General features: G+C 42.9%; 1 protein-coding gene across 1 annotated transcript in view; it reads right to left on the bottom strand.

Moving 5' to 3' along the window:
• Nucleotides 1–15,282, bottom strand: part of LOC310771391 (PDZ domain-containing protein 2-like) — a gene marked incomplete at its 3' end in the record, with an annotated part of 34,910 nt that extends 19,628 nt beyond the window's left edge. Inside the window, exons 1-3 of the mRNA XM_083664014.1 lie at nucleotides 15,229–15,282; nucleotides 13,638–14,572; nucleotides 13,251–13,422 (exon numbers count right to left, since the gene is read on the bottom strand). Coding sequence (XP_083520140.1) covers nucleotides 13,251–13,422; nucleotides 13,638–14,555 — 1,090 coding nt within the window. The 5' untranslated portion in view covers nucleotides 14,556–14,572; nucleotides 15,229–15,282. The remainder of the gene's footprint in view (nucleotides 1–13,250; nucleotides 13,423–13,637; nucleotides 14,573–15,228) is intronic.
• Between the last annotated feature and the right edge of the window lie 1,288 nt (nucleotides 15,283–16,570).

The raw sequence follows: 16,570 nt of genomic DNA on the forward strand, positions 1-16,570 counted from the left end.
CAGCCGTGCTGGAACTATTATTAAGTAGGGGGTGCTGTAAGGAATGGAATCTCGACGCTGCCCGCTAAGAAAATTTTATGTTTTTTGGACTTTTATCCATATTTAGAAGAATATTTAATTTTAAATTAACATTAGGATTATACTGTTGTGATGTCATTATTCAGTATCTTCTCCTTTTCTCACTCACTTTCATGTAACCACCTGCTCTCCCTTTAGTCGTTTTACACTACAACAGACAGCAACACAGGCATAAACACTGAACTTATTATTATTATTATGGAAAACCAGATTATGATGAAAATCAAACACTGTAATGTAACAAACAAGGAAAAATGAAATAAAAAAGCTTCTCCTGGGCCAGTCATAGATTTTTGTCCCCCACCCACATTTCTTTTCTTTTTCTTTAATATAAAACTCTGGCGGGCCGGATCAAAATTCAAACGGGCCGTATCCAGCCCGCGGGCCGCCAGTTGAATAGACCTGCTATAGAGTATCGCAGGGATGATGTATTTTCGTAGGCTTACCCAGAAACCGCCGCCATGCTGGTTCATAAGGGGACAAGTGAATGGGATTTTATATGGGGATTTCGGTTAAATGCATGTAACATAATGCATATATATATATATATATATATATATATATATATATATATATATATATATATATATATATATATATATATATATATGTGTGTGTGTGTGTATATATATATATATACACACATATATATGTGTGTATGTATATATGTATATATATATATAGATGGCAAACATTCTTATAGTAGTTGCTTCAGACCGTGCTTGAGACCGAGAAAAACACATTAAAAACAGTTCAAAGTCCCCAAACAAACAGAAAGGTGAGTTGCCGAACTGTGCTGGCACCTGCGCATATGATTACAGTTTCGTTGTACACTTTTATGACTTTTATGAAATCACATAAAAAAAACGCATTTAGGCTTCAAAAGTGGTTTGTGAAGATTATCTTGCTGAACACAAACTTTGCTGTTTCATAAACTTTTGTTAACCACAGTCACAGACCTTATTTCATGCATTTAACCGAAATCCCCATACTAAAATCCCATTCACTTTTCCCCTTAGGAACCGGAAGTGCTACTTCCCGACTCATTCCTGCGGTACTCTGTTAAATGACATGAGGAATATTTTTTGTAACCAAGAAACAGCATCCCACAGCAATGTCCACACTATGGCCAAAGACTTATACTAGTCTACTAAGAAGTCATCTAATATCAAAATAAGGATCAAAAGAAAGTGGACAGGGAGTTGAGGAACTACAAGGTAACTCTAGCGATAACTACTGGAGGTAAAGATAAATAAGATAGTCACCATGGATACAAAGCCAGATGCTTGCAGTGAAGGGTACTGCCAGCAAGCGAAGGTTGATCCTACATCTTAAGGCAGCATTGGAGGGAAAGACATACTTCTCTATTTAATTAAGATCTACAGTAAGCCAAGGGCCAATAGAGAGCAAAAGTCACACCCACTTCTGGATTAGGCATATGCACCAGAACCAATCTCGTCCCCCATTCTTCTTTCCATCTAAAATTTCATAAAATGCCTATAAGAAGAGTTTTAGGTGATCAAACCAAGTGATCCAGCTATTCACTCGGACCAAAACTTGGAACGTTTTTACGTTTAATGCGATGTTTTTCTTTTTAAGTTTTGGTCCGAGTGAAATGTTCTATGGTCTCTCCTGATTCTAAATATATCATTTGGTGATGAGTAAAACTATTTTTTTTAAGCATTTTACAAAATGTACAGTATATGGAAAAATAAATGGTGGATGAAATCTCTTGGTTCGTACATGTATGCCTAGCCCGGAAGAGAGCATGCCTTTGGCACTCTATTCACCTTATGTAGGACAGTCTGGCTTGAGAGACTAACAGGAAGTGTAAACACGATCGGAAGTTCTGATTGTGTCTACACTTCCTGTGACTCATGATTCTGATTCTGATTCTGATCTGAAACCTAGTCTGACTCATATGTGAGTCAAACTACTGTAGGTTTGACCAGGTGAGTCAGACTAGTTTGAGCAGGTAAACCTGCCATTGTTTTGAACAGGAAGTCATGACACAATGGGTCAAGTGGGCGGGGCTACATAAGGTGAATTGCAACAGTAGGAATGCATGAGGAGAAAGAGGTTCTCTTGCTAGTTTTGATTGGCTGTAACCCGGTCTGGTTTTGTGGCTTGTATATTTACTGTTGTTTGCTTTTGTGCTTATGAAGTTTATGTACACTTGTATACTGTTTGGAATTGTCTGTTTTATAACATCAACCTGCCAAGGGATTACCGTACAAATGGAAATTAGCCTCTGGCTATAATCTGGCATATTATGAAAATGTTCTTCAATATGTTTTCCCACTATCTTAAAGCTGCATTCAGCTATGTTTTTTTGTTCAAATAAGTGTTAAATGGCTCTATATTCTGACAGCAATCACTGAAATAGAGTGTTTGGTCAGTGACTTGAAACCCCCAACCCCTAGTCTCTTAGAACAGACGAGTTGGCGTCCGCAATTTTCAAATGCGTCCGCCATACCGTCTGTACTTCGTGGGGGGGAATCATGCACCAACCGGAATGGGAAGTAGAAAGGCGGGTTTTGCGCTCATTAGTCCAATCAGAATCGCATATGCCGCATTTTTCGTGGACACACGTGTCGTGATTGGTCAGATTCCGTCGAACTTCCTTCCTACTACAGGAAAGAGATAGAGGACAGTGGGGGGGTGGGGGTTTCAAGTCACTGACCAAACACTCTATTTCAGTGATTGCTGTCAGAATATAGAGCCATTTAACACTTATTTGAACACAAAAACATTGCTGAATGCAGCTTTAAATTAATTAATGAACTAGAAAGTGCATTCAGTAGAGTGCAGATCTCTGCCAGGCACCACGACGGCTAACCATGGCCAAACCAAACCACTTGCCAATAACAAGGCAACATTAAATGGCCACATTGTTTTAATTGAGTTTGGCATACAGCCAAGAGTGAACAGCACGTAGCATGCTTTATAGCCTGTCTTACAGTAGCCTATATATTGTATATAATAACAGGATACTCATATCCATAGTTCATATTTCATATATGGGCCTTTTTCACGGTGGCCATTTTGTGTCGAAAAGGCAGGGTAAACACAGGTGCAAGCAAAACAGTAATGAGCTTTTCCAACTTCCAATCATGGAAGTTGGAAACTCTCCTGCATGTGTAATACAACTAAATTGATTCATAACTCCACATCAAAGGGATTATATGGACTCACGTTTTATCCGACGCATATAGTCTATAAGTGGAGTAACGGGAGCAGCAGATCGAGGTTGTGGCAGGCAGGTTGGCTTGGTTGGAGTGATCATCAGTGGACATGACAGACACATTCCTGAATAATCCTTCTCAGGTGTGCCGTGCAATTACGCGGTCGCAGAGCAATTTGCTGACAGACTTCAGGTGATTTATGTGAGCATGTTGACAAGCTCATTAACGCATGATGTTCGTATAGTCAACTCCATGTATGGGCTGTAGCGTACATAATGTTACCTGACGAACGAGGCAGTCAGAAAAATACTTTCACTTCACTTTTCACATTCGCTCAGTGTTTTTAGACAGATCACTCATCGTGTTTCAAGCATCGAGTGTTGTCCACATCGACTCTACTGGAGAATAAACAACAGTTTAAAATGTTAATGTTACTTCTCCGTCATCTTGCTGTGGATCATGGAATTGGAGTCTCTCTTCTGGATCATATAATTGGAGAACACACGCACAGACAGACAGAGACACACACACACACACACACACACACACACACACACAGACAGACAGACAGACAGACAGAGACTCACACACATGACTGAACACATCATCTCCTGGCAGAGATAATAATAATAATTAGGTCAAATTACAGTGTCGCAGAGTTTTCACGCTGCTATAGAGCTTGCGGAGTTGGCGTCATGCCAGTCATGTTGGGACGGGACTAGGGATGGTCGATCCTCCCTATTTTCATATCATCCAATCGTGGTCATTAGAGATTGGCGATAGACAATCAAATCACCATATTGGCCGTCATTTTATGTATTATTATTTTTGATAAAGAGACCTATTCCTATTTAATGGCATTAATGGTTGATTGATTGATTGATTGATTGACATCTTTATTGATAATGAAGACATATATACTGTACAAACATAGACACACCATTATCAAAAGGATAAACACAATAAAGCTAGAAGCTTATTTCCATTGCGGTCCTTGAGGTGTCAGTGTGGAATAAGAACTGATGAATGAATGTATGGGTGCGTGTGGATGTGTAAGAATATAAGTGCATGTTTTAAAGTGCAGGTGTCAGAGATGGGTGCGTGTGAGTGTGTAAGAATGTAACTGCTAGTTTTAAAGTGCAGGTGTCAGAGACTATTGGGGATGCGTGTGTGTTGCCACCACGCTGGAGGAAGGAGAGACAAGGGGAGACTAAAAATATGATACACAATAATAAAAGCAGTACAAAAGGCCTAATGAAAACAGTCAGTTTTCATTGGGGGGGGGAGGAACCCTTGTGCCATCAAAAATTAGATTTCTACCTAAATAATTAGTTTATTGATGTGCTCACCTATTACAATGGGTATTTCTGTATGTTTTCAAATGTAAAAAAAATAGACCAGGTCAGGGTACTTAAGTAACCCATTTTCAATGGTTTTACATGGGAAAAACGAAATATGAAAACAAAGTTTTTCAGTTTTTTCGTTTTCGTTTTTCCGTTTTAAAGTTTAAAACGGAAACGAAAAAAACCTTTTTATTTTTTTATTTATTAACTTCTAAATTCATGGCGGGCCACTTAAAAATGGGCAGCGGGCCGCAGTTGGCCACCCCTGATTTGAGCAATATGGAACAACAAGACACAGCCAGGCTACATTACATGAGAGAAAAATGTATTTGAAGTGTTTTTAATGAACAGATTGCTCTGTTATGGCTTCTTCTTTTTTACCCTCTCTCCCCACGCACATCTTGTGTCATTATTTCTGAAGCAGCTTTTTAAAGCATAATAAATACTTTAAAGGACCTTAATCTGTGGTAATGTTACATTTGCTGTCCTTAAGATATCAAACTTTTTTGACAGTTGATAGAGCGATCGGTAGCATACGTGGTGATCCTGCCTGCCCCTTTCGTGTCCTCCTTTCAATCTGTGTGATCCTCTGAAAAATCAGCTTCAACTTAAACCCATGAAAAGTGTATGCACTCAGCCCAAAAACGAGATAGTTTATGATGTGCTGGTATGTGAGTGGAGGTAACGTAAATTTACTGTATGTTGTAAATCATGGTTAGTTTGTCCAAACACGGTTGCTTAGCATTGAGATTCAGGGCCCTATCGTTGCAAAATCGGTAATTCAGTGTTTGCTCTGGTTTTGCGCTGGTTTAACGGCGCGCGCAATGCAAATTGGGAATTGTACTGGACATGCATGAGGGTAGGTGTGCCACATGCCAAACCAGGCGTTTTGGCGCAAAAATGTGGGGACAGATCGCATTCTCATATCGTCAGCATGCGCGCAATTACTTTACGCTAAGAGCTTTGAAAAGCACCTCTTACGTGCTAAAATACACTGCTACGCTTGAGCGCACTATAATCTCCGTGCTGCGCAGCGCAGTGCTGCAGAGTAATTCCTTTTGGATATGTCATTACGCACAGACGTGCCATGCCAGGACATCAAATTCGGCTGCTAAAATTGGGTATTAGCAGATAATTCAGTTAGGCAATCAACTATAAGTCACTGAGAAACTTTTATCACATTGCAAAGAGGGAAATTAATTGAGAAAACGTGTTGGAGCATGGACATTGTAGCCTACTTGCAATAGGCTATTCACCTTCACCTATCCCATAACCCGGAGGGTCGTTGGCACCACAGACGATTGTCAACAAGCTCTCTCCATCTCTCTCTGTCCTCGGCACAAGTGAGTCAACTCTAAATCCTCCCATATTTTATTTTGTCTCCGCAGTTTCCCCGCTGCAAACACGTTTCTATTTCCCAGTCAACAATATAACCCAAATTGCATCAAATCACAGATGTTTTTAACAGGTATATGATGTGATGTTATTGTGAGATATAGGCCTAACCAAATTACACATGGAGAAAATGAGAGAATATTGCATGCCTCGCGCAAACAAAGCGATTGCGAGACGGGAATCTGATTGGTTTGATTGATGTAACACCCAGGCAATGCTTGGCCACACCTGTCAATAATTCTGTCAATCCCGTTTGCGCTGGCATTTTGGGGGTGCAGATGACTTGGCAGGGCTCTAATTTGAGCCTGTGGCAGGTGCTGTGAATGTTTCTGCATCTCCGCCGAGAATTGCATCCCCACCATAATTCGAGGCTGTTAACTTTGAAAACAGGGAGGTCACGTCTACCCAGACAATTATATAATTTCTGTATAAATCATTACAATATGCTCCCGTGAGGTGGGGATGCGTTTAGCGCCGGCCGGACGGGGGTGCAAAAACTCGGCATAACACCTGGACACTTGCGCGTGTCGGACTGCAATCATTAAGGCACGCAAACAGGTGTGCAAGCGCAAATAGGGGATATCGCCTGTACCAAGATAGGGCCCTCAATGTCTTATGGCTTTATGCCTCTCTGATGTCTTCACTCCTGGTTTCCTGGAAAATCTCCCATTCAAATTGGCAAAGGACTGCCTCACCTATCTTGGCTTGACCATACCCAGAGATCCTAAACTAATATTTAAGTTGAACTTTGCGGTCTCTGTTTTAAGACGTAGGGTGTATTCACACCTCTAGGTCGTTCGCTTTGTTCTGATTCAGGGGCTTAATTGATACAATTGTTGCATTTGTGCCTTGCTTCGTTTGTGTTCACACACAGCCACAAATCAAACGGTCCAAATAGTATTGCCAAGCCTCCTGGATTGGCCAGGAGACACTCCAGGGCCCCTATCATTGCATCAGCCTATAAACTGCGCCCAGCGCAGCGCAGATCAGTGGGCGTGGGCCAGCCACTCGATATCTTCGTGTCGGCGCTACAGGCGGCCTCAAGCATTACAACCACGCCTTTTAAGCATAAAATTATGCACAGTCTGCTCATTGGGGAAGTGCAGTAAACGAATCACAAGCTTGCCTTTTAACACATTCAGTGCCAGCGACACCATATGGCGTCATTAGAAATTTACCGTAGAGTGCCAGCGATGCCAAATGGCGTCAATAACTCGATTTTTTTTTTTGACGGGGGGGTGTCGATCTATGCCTCTTACATCGCCTCTTACAATATTCAGAGGTATTGAATGTGTCTAACCTATTTTACAGAACCCTTAGGTGGCGACAGCGCTCTCCAGATGAGAGAACGTGGAGTGAAACACACAGAAGAAGTCATTGGGGGGAAGGAAATCGCATCGCATCCGTCCGTATGCAGCGGCTTCATTGAAGCAACGTTTAGCTGTGCCCCTGCAGCAGCCAATCTGCTATCACAATTGAGCACCTCGGTGTCCGCTGCAACAGCCTCCGTGTCCGCTGCAACACATGATCAGCCGTGGATTTGTTATTATTCTCAACTCGAAGCATGGGAGCTGGTACACGCGGCTGTAAAAAAGCAGGATCTAGCGGACTTTTTCAGTGCTGAGCACAGGCAGAGAAAACAGCAGAGCAGAGAGACACTCCTCCCACAACGGGGGGGGGGGGGGGAGGAGGAGGGGGGGAGGTGGGCACGCAGAGCCAAGTACACAACACAGACCCAGACAGCAGGACAGGGTTGGCAAACGCAAGCCAGAATATCCGATGCCCACCAGCAGCAAAAGATCAGCAAGAAGCTGCAACCAGCAGCGCATGCAGGCGCCAGCGCTGCTGGTTTCAGCTAAAAATATTATTCTTCCAAACAAAATTCCCTTGCCTTCACTGTTTTATTGAAGGAAATTATTTTTGAGGTGTGACTACATCAGAAAATTAGCTTCAGAGTCAGTGATGTGCTTGAAATGTTTAATTTCACAAAAGGCTCATTATCTCAGCTCGTAGAAAAAAAGCTCTGTTTTTCGTTCAATCAAGCTATCTTCTCCGGCTCATAACTAAAGAACGGAAAATGGGATCAATAAACTTTTTTTTGCAGGTGATAGAAGAGAGTCTCATCGTTATTTGTGCGTGTTCAGTGTTTACATAGTAATTATTAAAGAAATTATATGACTGTTTTAAAATGCATTGCGGCCTATGTGGCACAGCAAGCAACCTTTTGCCCAAGGGCCGTGGCACTGAAAGTGTTAAGCTCCAATTCCACGGAGCGATCCAGTAAAGCCAAGCGCTCTGCTCGCCCCCCTCCCTTTCATCCCCGTCTATCTGTCTCCATATATAGGCTATTATTCCATATTATTATGCTTCTCAAACCGATCTAACTGCAGTTTAAATACTGTAAATATGTAAATACGCTACACTATAGCAAGATCAAAGTGAAAAGAATGTTCTAAACGCATTGGCTAGAAAAAAATAGCCTATCCCTATGTCATGATGAGATTAGATTGGTGAAAGTTTGTCCAGAATGATATTGTTTTCTCTCCCCTGCTGCAGGTAGGATGATGCACATAAATATAGCCTACATTATGTAAAGTCATTGCAGAAATGTGTTTTTATTGTAAAACTAAATGTGAAGTAGGGCCAATTTATTGGAGTGGACATCACAGTATAGGACATGACAGTAGAACCGCGTTACGCTGTCACTTATCTAAATCACGTTAAATCTGCGAGGGATATATATAGGCCCAGGATGACATATATGTTTCACATAGGGTTGTGATTTGATTTAGCGATTTTATTTTGTCCAATATTGAAATGTTCCACAATTGCAATTGTGTTAAGATAAACATTATTTTGATCTACCACTTACCCTATTTAAGCTGATTTGGTTGCTATTTCTTCTCAAACAGATTTGCCTCAATGCGCCTCAATGCGCCTCAATGCATACTGGGAGATTTCACATCTGTGGCTTTGTGCCTGTCTGCTGTCTGATGCACGAGGGAGTGAGAGAGAGAGAGAACCGGCAAACTTTCTTCCAGCAGTCTGCCTGTCTGATGAGCAAGAGAGAGGGAGTGACACAGAGAGAGGGGGGACAGAGAGTCAGATGGCAGAGGAGAGCTCTGCGCAACCGGCGCACTGAATAGGCCTGGTTTTGAAAAGCGCTAAGCACTAAATTAACGCCAGGGCGGAAGATATCGTTAGGCCAGTATTTAAGGCTGAAACGCCCATTCTGGCCTATTCTGGCACTGCGCCACGCCTGTTTGGCGTAAAGCGCATTTCGGGGCCTAAAGCCATGTTGCTATCTTCCCGAGGCAGGCGCAAGGCACGTTTTTTTTGCATTTAAGGCCAGTTTTTGCGCCTAAGGCCTGTGGGAGAATAGGGCCCCAGGAGGCTAATAGCCTCTCGGGATGGAAAACATAATTCCCAGAGATTTTCCTATATGATTATAAGAATAATAATAATAATGCATTTATTTTATATAGCGCTTTTCAAGACTCAAAGACGCTTAAAAGTAAAACAAAAGACAAGCAACAGGCAACAGATACAGGCAACAGGCAACAGATACAGGGGACAGGTACAAATAACAGTGGCGGTTCAGGGCAAGGTTGTATGGAGAAGCAGAATGCGTTTTGTTAGACCTACATTGTAGGCTACGTCGGGCGTGCGCGAGGAGAGAGAGAGAGAGAGAGAAAGAAAGAGGGAGGGATCGGGAGAGAGAGGGAGAAAGTTATTTATTTATTTATTTATTTAGCCTATGTATGTATGTATTTATTTAGGCTATCTATCGGGAATTTGGAGATAGAAGATCAAAGACCCTTCTGATATTACTATCACAGAGACTTCAGAGGATTACGCATATGAACACAGAAGGCTGGCTCTGATTACCATGACTTGTTTTCATTTATTTAATGGAGACCAGATAAGTTGATCGAGTTCAAACAGCTGATGTGATGATGCAAAAATCCCCCAAAGTTTATCCATGCAAACGCTAGTTTCATAAGTCGCCAAAGCAGGATCTGAATGAAGATGTTTTTAAACGATAAAAATGCGTGTTCTTCAGGCCATTACGCACAGCGCAGCTGACTACGGCAGCTGTTTCATCCAAAAATGCGCACTGTTTCCTGTAGTTGTGTCGGATCGAGGTCGGATCACGTTCTCACCACAAACGAACCGCACCAGAGTTCGTTTCTTGGCGATCTCGGTCCGCTTGTTTTGTCCCGCATCCGAGTGCGATTGCTGTGTTCAGGGCCGATTTTACACTTCATGGGCCCCTGGGCTATTCATCTCTGCAGGGCCCCCCCTCAAGCGGAAGGGGGGGCTTGAGTGTTTTTTTTTTACCTTTTTTAGCCGTATTTAAAGGAATATCTCATTTTAAATCAACATTAGGATTATACTGTTGTGATGTCATTATTCAGTATCTTCTCCTTTTCTCACTAACTTTCATGTCACCACCTGCTCTCCTGTCAGCATTCTAACTTACAAACACAAACTGTAGGTTTAGCCATCATGTTCTTTCATAAACAGCCTGATTGGAAAGAAAACATTGCCACTGAGATGTCACAACAAGCACTTTTATTATTATTATTTAGTATTTATTATTGCTGTTATTATTACAGTGCACACACACATTCTCACAATTATTGCACAAATCAATCAAGCAGTATTCAAGTCTGTTCGTACCTGAAATGTCTTCTTCCTGACTTTTGCCGTGGCAAAGCGTTTGACTAGAGTGGTGAAGTGTATGGAAAACGGGAAAGTCCTGCCCGTCTCCATGATTGGCCGTATAAACTCAGTTAAGATGGTTTATCTTCCTAGGTTCCTTTATCTTTGTCAAAATCTTCCCATCTTTCTCACATTCGCTTTTTTCAAAGAAGTGGACTCCGTAATTCTGTCCTACATCTGGAATTATAAGAACCACAGAATCTTTTTAATTCACTTACAAAAACCCAAGTCTGAGGGAGGGCTGGCCTTACCAGTATTTAGGCATTACTACTGGGCTGGCAATGTTAGGGCTCTGATGCACTGGCAGTAAGGGACTCCAGGAATTTCCAGGGTTCCCCTGTGGCTGAAAATGGAGGCCAGCTCCATTGTCAACTCTACCTTGCCAGCCATGCTATTTGCTAAGTCAGAGAGACCTGGGACCTTAGACAATTCTAATTTAAGTTTTGTCATGAAAAACCTTTTACATCTTTTTAAGAATTTTAAACCAAGTCAGGAGTGTTTTGAGTCTACCAGATGTTTCTGTCCACATGTCAATTTGTTTCAATCAGTCTTTTTTGACTCCATGGTCAGACAAAAACGACCATGCCTGGAGTGAGAAGGGGCTAGTTTCCATCAAATACCTATACATAGATGGTCATTTTGCATCCTTTGATCTGCTGAAGAGGAGGTTTGAGTTGCCCGGCAAGAACTGGCTCAGATTCCTGCAAATCAGAAATTATGTTCGATCCAAGATTCACACCTTTGAAGCACTCCCAAATGAACATGCTTTTTTCTATGTATTGCTGAGCCCTCACTCCAAGCATCTTATCTCTAGATTTGTATGTATCTTTGATAACTGCAACACGGCCTCTACTGAGAGGATTAGAGATACATGGCAGGGGGAACTTGGTATTGATTTATCTGACATTATATGGGAGAGGAGTCTGTCTGTGGTACCACTCTGCTCAGTTAATAGCAGACACCAGCTGATCCAATTTAAAGTAACTCACCGTCTTCACTACTCCAAGCATAAACTACGCAAGATCTTCTCCTTCTGTCTCACCACTGTGTGACAGGTGTCAGGTGTCAGGTGTCAGAGGGCACACTAACTCATGCCTTCTGGTTCTGCCCTTCATTAACGGGATTCTGGGCCAAAATATTTGACTGGTACTGGCCTACAAAATAACTCTACAGCCGGAGGCAGAACTCGCCATCTTCGGCTGCTCGGAGTCCTCTCTGACACTCGGGACAACTGTTCCCAAAAGACTCATTCTGAAGGAATGGAAGTCCTCCTCTTCACCTTCTTTTCAGGTGTGGCTGATGGACATGATCTCTGTTATACAGATGGAGAAACTCAGGTCCCTGAGGGCCAACTCGCTTAAAAGCTTTTCAACTATTTGGGACCCGTTTTTGGCCGACTTTCTTTTTATTTTGCAATTTTCAAAACGTAAAACAGAAACAACACAAAAGGCTCAGACAGAGAAAGAAAAAACAAACATAGTTCACATTCCAATACTACAGCTTGGCACTACCAGCCACGTAAGGTCCCCATGTGCCTGCAAGGGATTTGCGTAGGATCCCACGCAAAGGGTCCATGAGAAGTCAGTTATGCGAGTCACGTACCGTTATTAACCTCATCCAAATAGGCCAGAAACGGGTCCCAGACAACCAAGAACTTCCCAAGAGAATTTGTCCTCAAAAACCGGAGCCTCTCCATACGTATAACCGAGATCGTGTCCGTCAGCCACAGCTGAAAAGAAGGTGTAGAGGGAGACTTCCACTCCCTCAGAATGAGTCTCTTGGCGACAGTCGTTCCCTGCGTCAGAGACTGTTGTATAGCCATAGGGAGCAGAGAGGATTCCGAGCAGCCGAAAATGGCGAGTTCCGCCTCCGGCTGAAGGGTTGTTGTTTTTGGCCGACTTTGACAAGGTTAACAATGAATAGTGACTGAGGCTAGAGGTGACAGATGGCTCGCACGTCTGGTTTCTCATGGACCCCTTTCGTGGGACCTCATGCACAATATCTATTACAAACACAATCACCTTATGCGGCTGGTAGCACCATGTTGTAATGTTGAACGCCGATGGTGTATTTTTTTCCTTTTTCTTTTCTTTCCTATGTCTGAGCATGTTTGTTTTGTTTGTGTTTTATTATTGTTCTCTAAAAATTTAAAATAAAAAATTTAAAAAAAGTCTTATGGTATGGTACGGTTAGATTTCTTTCTCTTTTACCTTCTCCATGAAGATGATTTAACCAACTTTCAGGCAAAGAAAAATTAACAACACAGGTTTTCAGGTAACTACCGTTAAATAATGGCCTGGCCCCAACAGATGTTGCCCCCGTCCCAACATGCAACACGGCGTGATGTAACAAGTTTTATGAATGAGCCCATAGGTTTGCAAAACTTAACTTATCAGTTGAAGTTCTACATGATAGTTATATAATTTGAGTTTCAATGTTTTTAGCATGATAGTAGCATCCACATTGATGCCGAATGACCTCCGATGCAAGGAATAAGTAATTTTACTGCAAGCAAGGGTCTCACCTGAAACTGGTCTCCCGACCTCCAGGGAGAAAACTGGTCTCCTGACCTCCAGGGAGAGCATTACAGGAAGGTTGTGCATTAATTCACAGATCTCCTGGTAGCTAGATGAGCTCACCAGTTTATCTCCAATGGCCACAATCTCATCTCCAACTCCCAGTTTACCCATGGATTCCTGGAAGGATGAGGCCATAAATCAGGGAGAAAACACAATTTTTCGTTGAGCAACAGTAGCACCAGTGATCAAGTTACCTTGTCTTACCTCGTCATTTCCTCAAATAACTTTAGCTGTCATGAACACATGAAGGACATACAATATTTTAAGAGCATCTATATACTATATGTTAGCTGACATTGGAATAACTTAAAGATGTAGCAGACTAGACATACCCTTTCTGCAGCCCCTCCAGGCCTTAGCCCAGTGATGATGACCTTAAGAGGGGATGACTTGATCTCCAGATCAAGGCCAAATGACTCATCCTCACTTCTCCTCAGGATCACCATGTCAATGGTGCAAACTCCTGCCAACTCATTGGCCTCCCCCTTGCTGCAGTGCTGGTGGGGTATCACCCAACCTGGAGTCCTGGGGATTGTTCCCCCAAACTGCAGGGCTTGGGATGGGGGCTGGGATGAGGCCAACACTGGAGAAGACTCATCAACTTTGGGCTTTAGTGGCTGGGGCAGGTTGGGTGCTTCGATGTTCATCATGCTTTTGACCCGTGTTACGGCTTTGTGTTCCAGTTTGGGGGAGCGTTTGGACTCCGTTTGTCCACCATCTCGATTTGCACAGGTATCCTTTTTAACGCCCAAATGACTAGACCCAGAACTCATGCTGGCTGTCACCCCTGCCTCATGGCCAAAGGGGCAGCGAATGGGCATGAAGGGTGACTCGGAACCTGAGTTTATGACGATACCCTCCTCAGATCCCAGGGAGCTACCATAGAGCGGTGTGGGCATGTCATTATTTCCATCCCTCTGCAAATCCCCACCATCTTGGCTATCTTGGTCTACATCCAAGGATGACATAGCAATTACAATCCCACAATCATTTTCCGGTAACTGGGATGACTGGGCATCACCGGAGGGAGCAGCCCTGGAATTCCTCGGCCGGCAGAAGGGCGGGGTCTTTCCAGTGTTGACAGGGTCCTGGTCGTCATCGCTGGGTTCATCCTCACAGCACATCACCTGTCGCTGGTGGAGAAGTGGGCTTCCAACTGAAGCGGGCCTTGAGCCAACACTGGGCTGGCACACTGCCTCCGCATGCTGCTTCACAGGGACAGGGGTCTTGCCATGTGTTGCACTGCACATATGGCCACCCTCCACTCCTTTCAAAGAGAAGGTGAATACTGACAATGAGATGCTGGTGATGGCTTTTCAGCTGGATTTACTTGAGATTTGTGCGAGAAAGATTTCATGCTTTCACAAAGGATTGAATCAAGCCAGGCTTTAACTTGACATTTACAGTCGTAGAGTGTACCATGTGGCTGTGGGGAGGGGTTGTGGTGAAGTGTACTATGTGGCTGTGGGGAGGGGTTGTGGTGGAGCGTACCGTGTGGCTGTGGGGAGGGGTTGTGGTGAAATGTACCATGTGGCTGTGGGGAGGGGTTGTGGTGAAGTGTACCGTGTGGCTGTGGGGAGGGGTTGTGGTGAAATGTACCGTGTGGCTGTGGGGAGGGGTTGTGGTGAAATGTACCATGTGGCTGTGGGGAGGGGTTGTGGTGAAGTGTACCGTGTGGCTGTGGGGAGGGGTTGTGGTGAAGTGTACCGTGTGGCTGTGGGGAGGGGTTGTGGTGAAGTGTACTATTTGGCTGTGGGGAGGGGTTGTGGTGAAATGTACCATGTGGCTGTGGGGAGGGGTTGTGGTGAAGTGTACCGTGTGGCTGTGGGGAGGGGTTGTGGTGAAATGTACCATGTGGCTGTGGGGAGGGGTTGTGGTGGAGCATACCGTGTGGCTGTGGGGAGGGGTTGTGGTGGAGCGTACCGTGTGGCTGTGGGGAAGAGTTGACCACTGAGGCACTGCAGCCCCTATGGTGGGGCATGTCATCACTGCTCAAGGCCATCAACATGGATTCAGACAGGGAGGAATGGCCGGCCACTTCCTGCGAAAAGTACTGAGCTAGCTCTGTTTCTGAGCTCAGTGAGCCCTGCTGCGGAGAGGGGGGCAAACCACAGAAGAAGAAAGACATGAAAAGGAGTAGAAGAAGAAGAGTCATTGTTTTCATTTTAACTTGCACCTATGAAGTTCTGATTTTGGCAATTCGTTTTAAAAATCTGTTTGAGCTTGACTTTACCCTTACGAAAAAGTCACATGTAATTCACATGTGAAATCTTCCATTTCACATGTGAAAACTCACTTTCACATGTGAAACGTGCAATCTCACATGTGAAATGAAATATTCCACATGTGAAAATATAATGTGTGTCAAAGTCACATGTGAAACCTGCAATCTCACATGTGATTATGCTTTATTCACATGTGAAATAAAAACGTTCACATGTGAAAGTATAATGTGTGTCAAAGTCACATGTGAAACTTGCAATCTCACATGTGATTATGATTTATTCACATGTGAAAGACATTTTCCACATGTGATAATTTTATGTGTGTCAAAGTCACATGTGAAACGTGCAATCTCACATGTGATTATGATTTATTCACATGTGAATAACATTTTCCACATGTGAGAATTTAATGTGTGTCAAAGTCACATGTGAAACATGCAATCTCACATGTGATTATGATTTATTCACATGTGAATGACATTTTCCACATGTGAAAATGTTATGTGTGTCAATGTCACATGTGAAACTTGCAATCTCACATGTGATTATGATTTATTCACATGTGAAAGACATTTTCCACATGTGATAATTTTACGTGTGTCAAAGTCACATGTGAAACGTGCAATCTCACATGTGATTATGATTTATTCACATGTGAATAACATTTTCCACATGTGAGAATTAAATGTGTGTCAAAGTCACATGTGACACATGCAATCTCACGTGTGATTATGATTTATTTACATGTGAAAGACATTTTCCACATGTGATAATTTTATGTGTGTCAAAGTCACATGTGAAACATGCAATCTCACATGTGATTATGATTTATTCACATGTGAATGACATTTTCCACGTGTGAAAATGTTATGTGTGTCAATGTCACATGTGAAACTTGCAATCTCACATGTGATTATGATTTATTCACATGTGAAAGACATTTTCCACATGTGATAATTTTACGTGTGTCAAAGTCACATGTGAAACGTGCAATCTGACATGTGATTATGATTTATTCACATGTGAATAACATTGTCCAC

Source organism: Poromitra crassiceps, assembly GCF_964638095.1.
Source record: "Poromitra crassiceps genome assembly, contig: HAP1_SCAFFOLD_586, whole genome shotgun sequence".
NCBI classification, from domain to species: Eukaryota; Metazoa; Chordata; class Actinopteri; order Beryciformes; family Melamphaidae; genus Poromitra; species Poromitra crassiceps.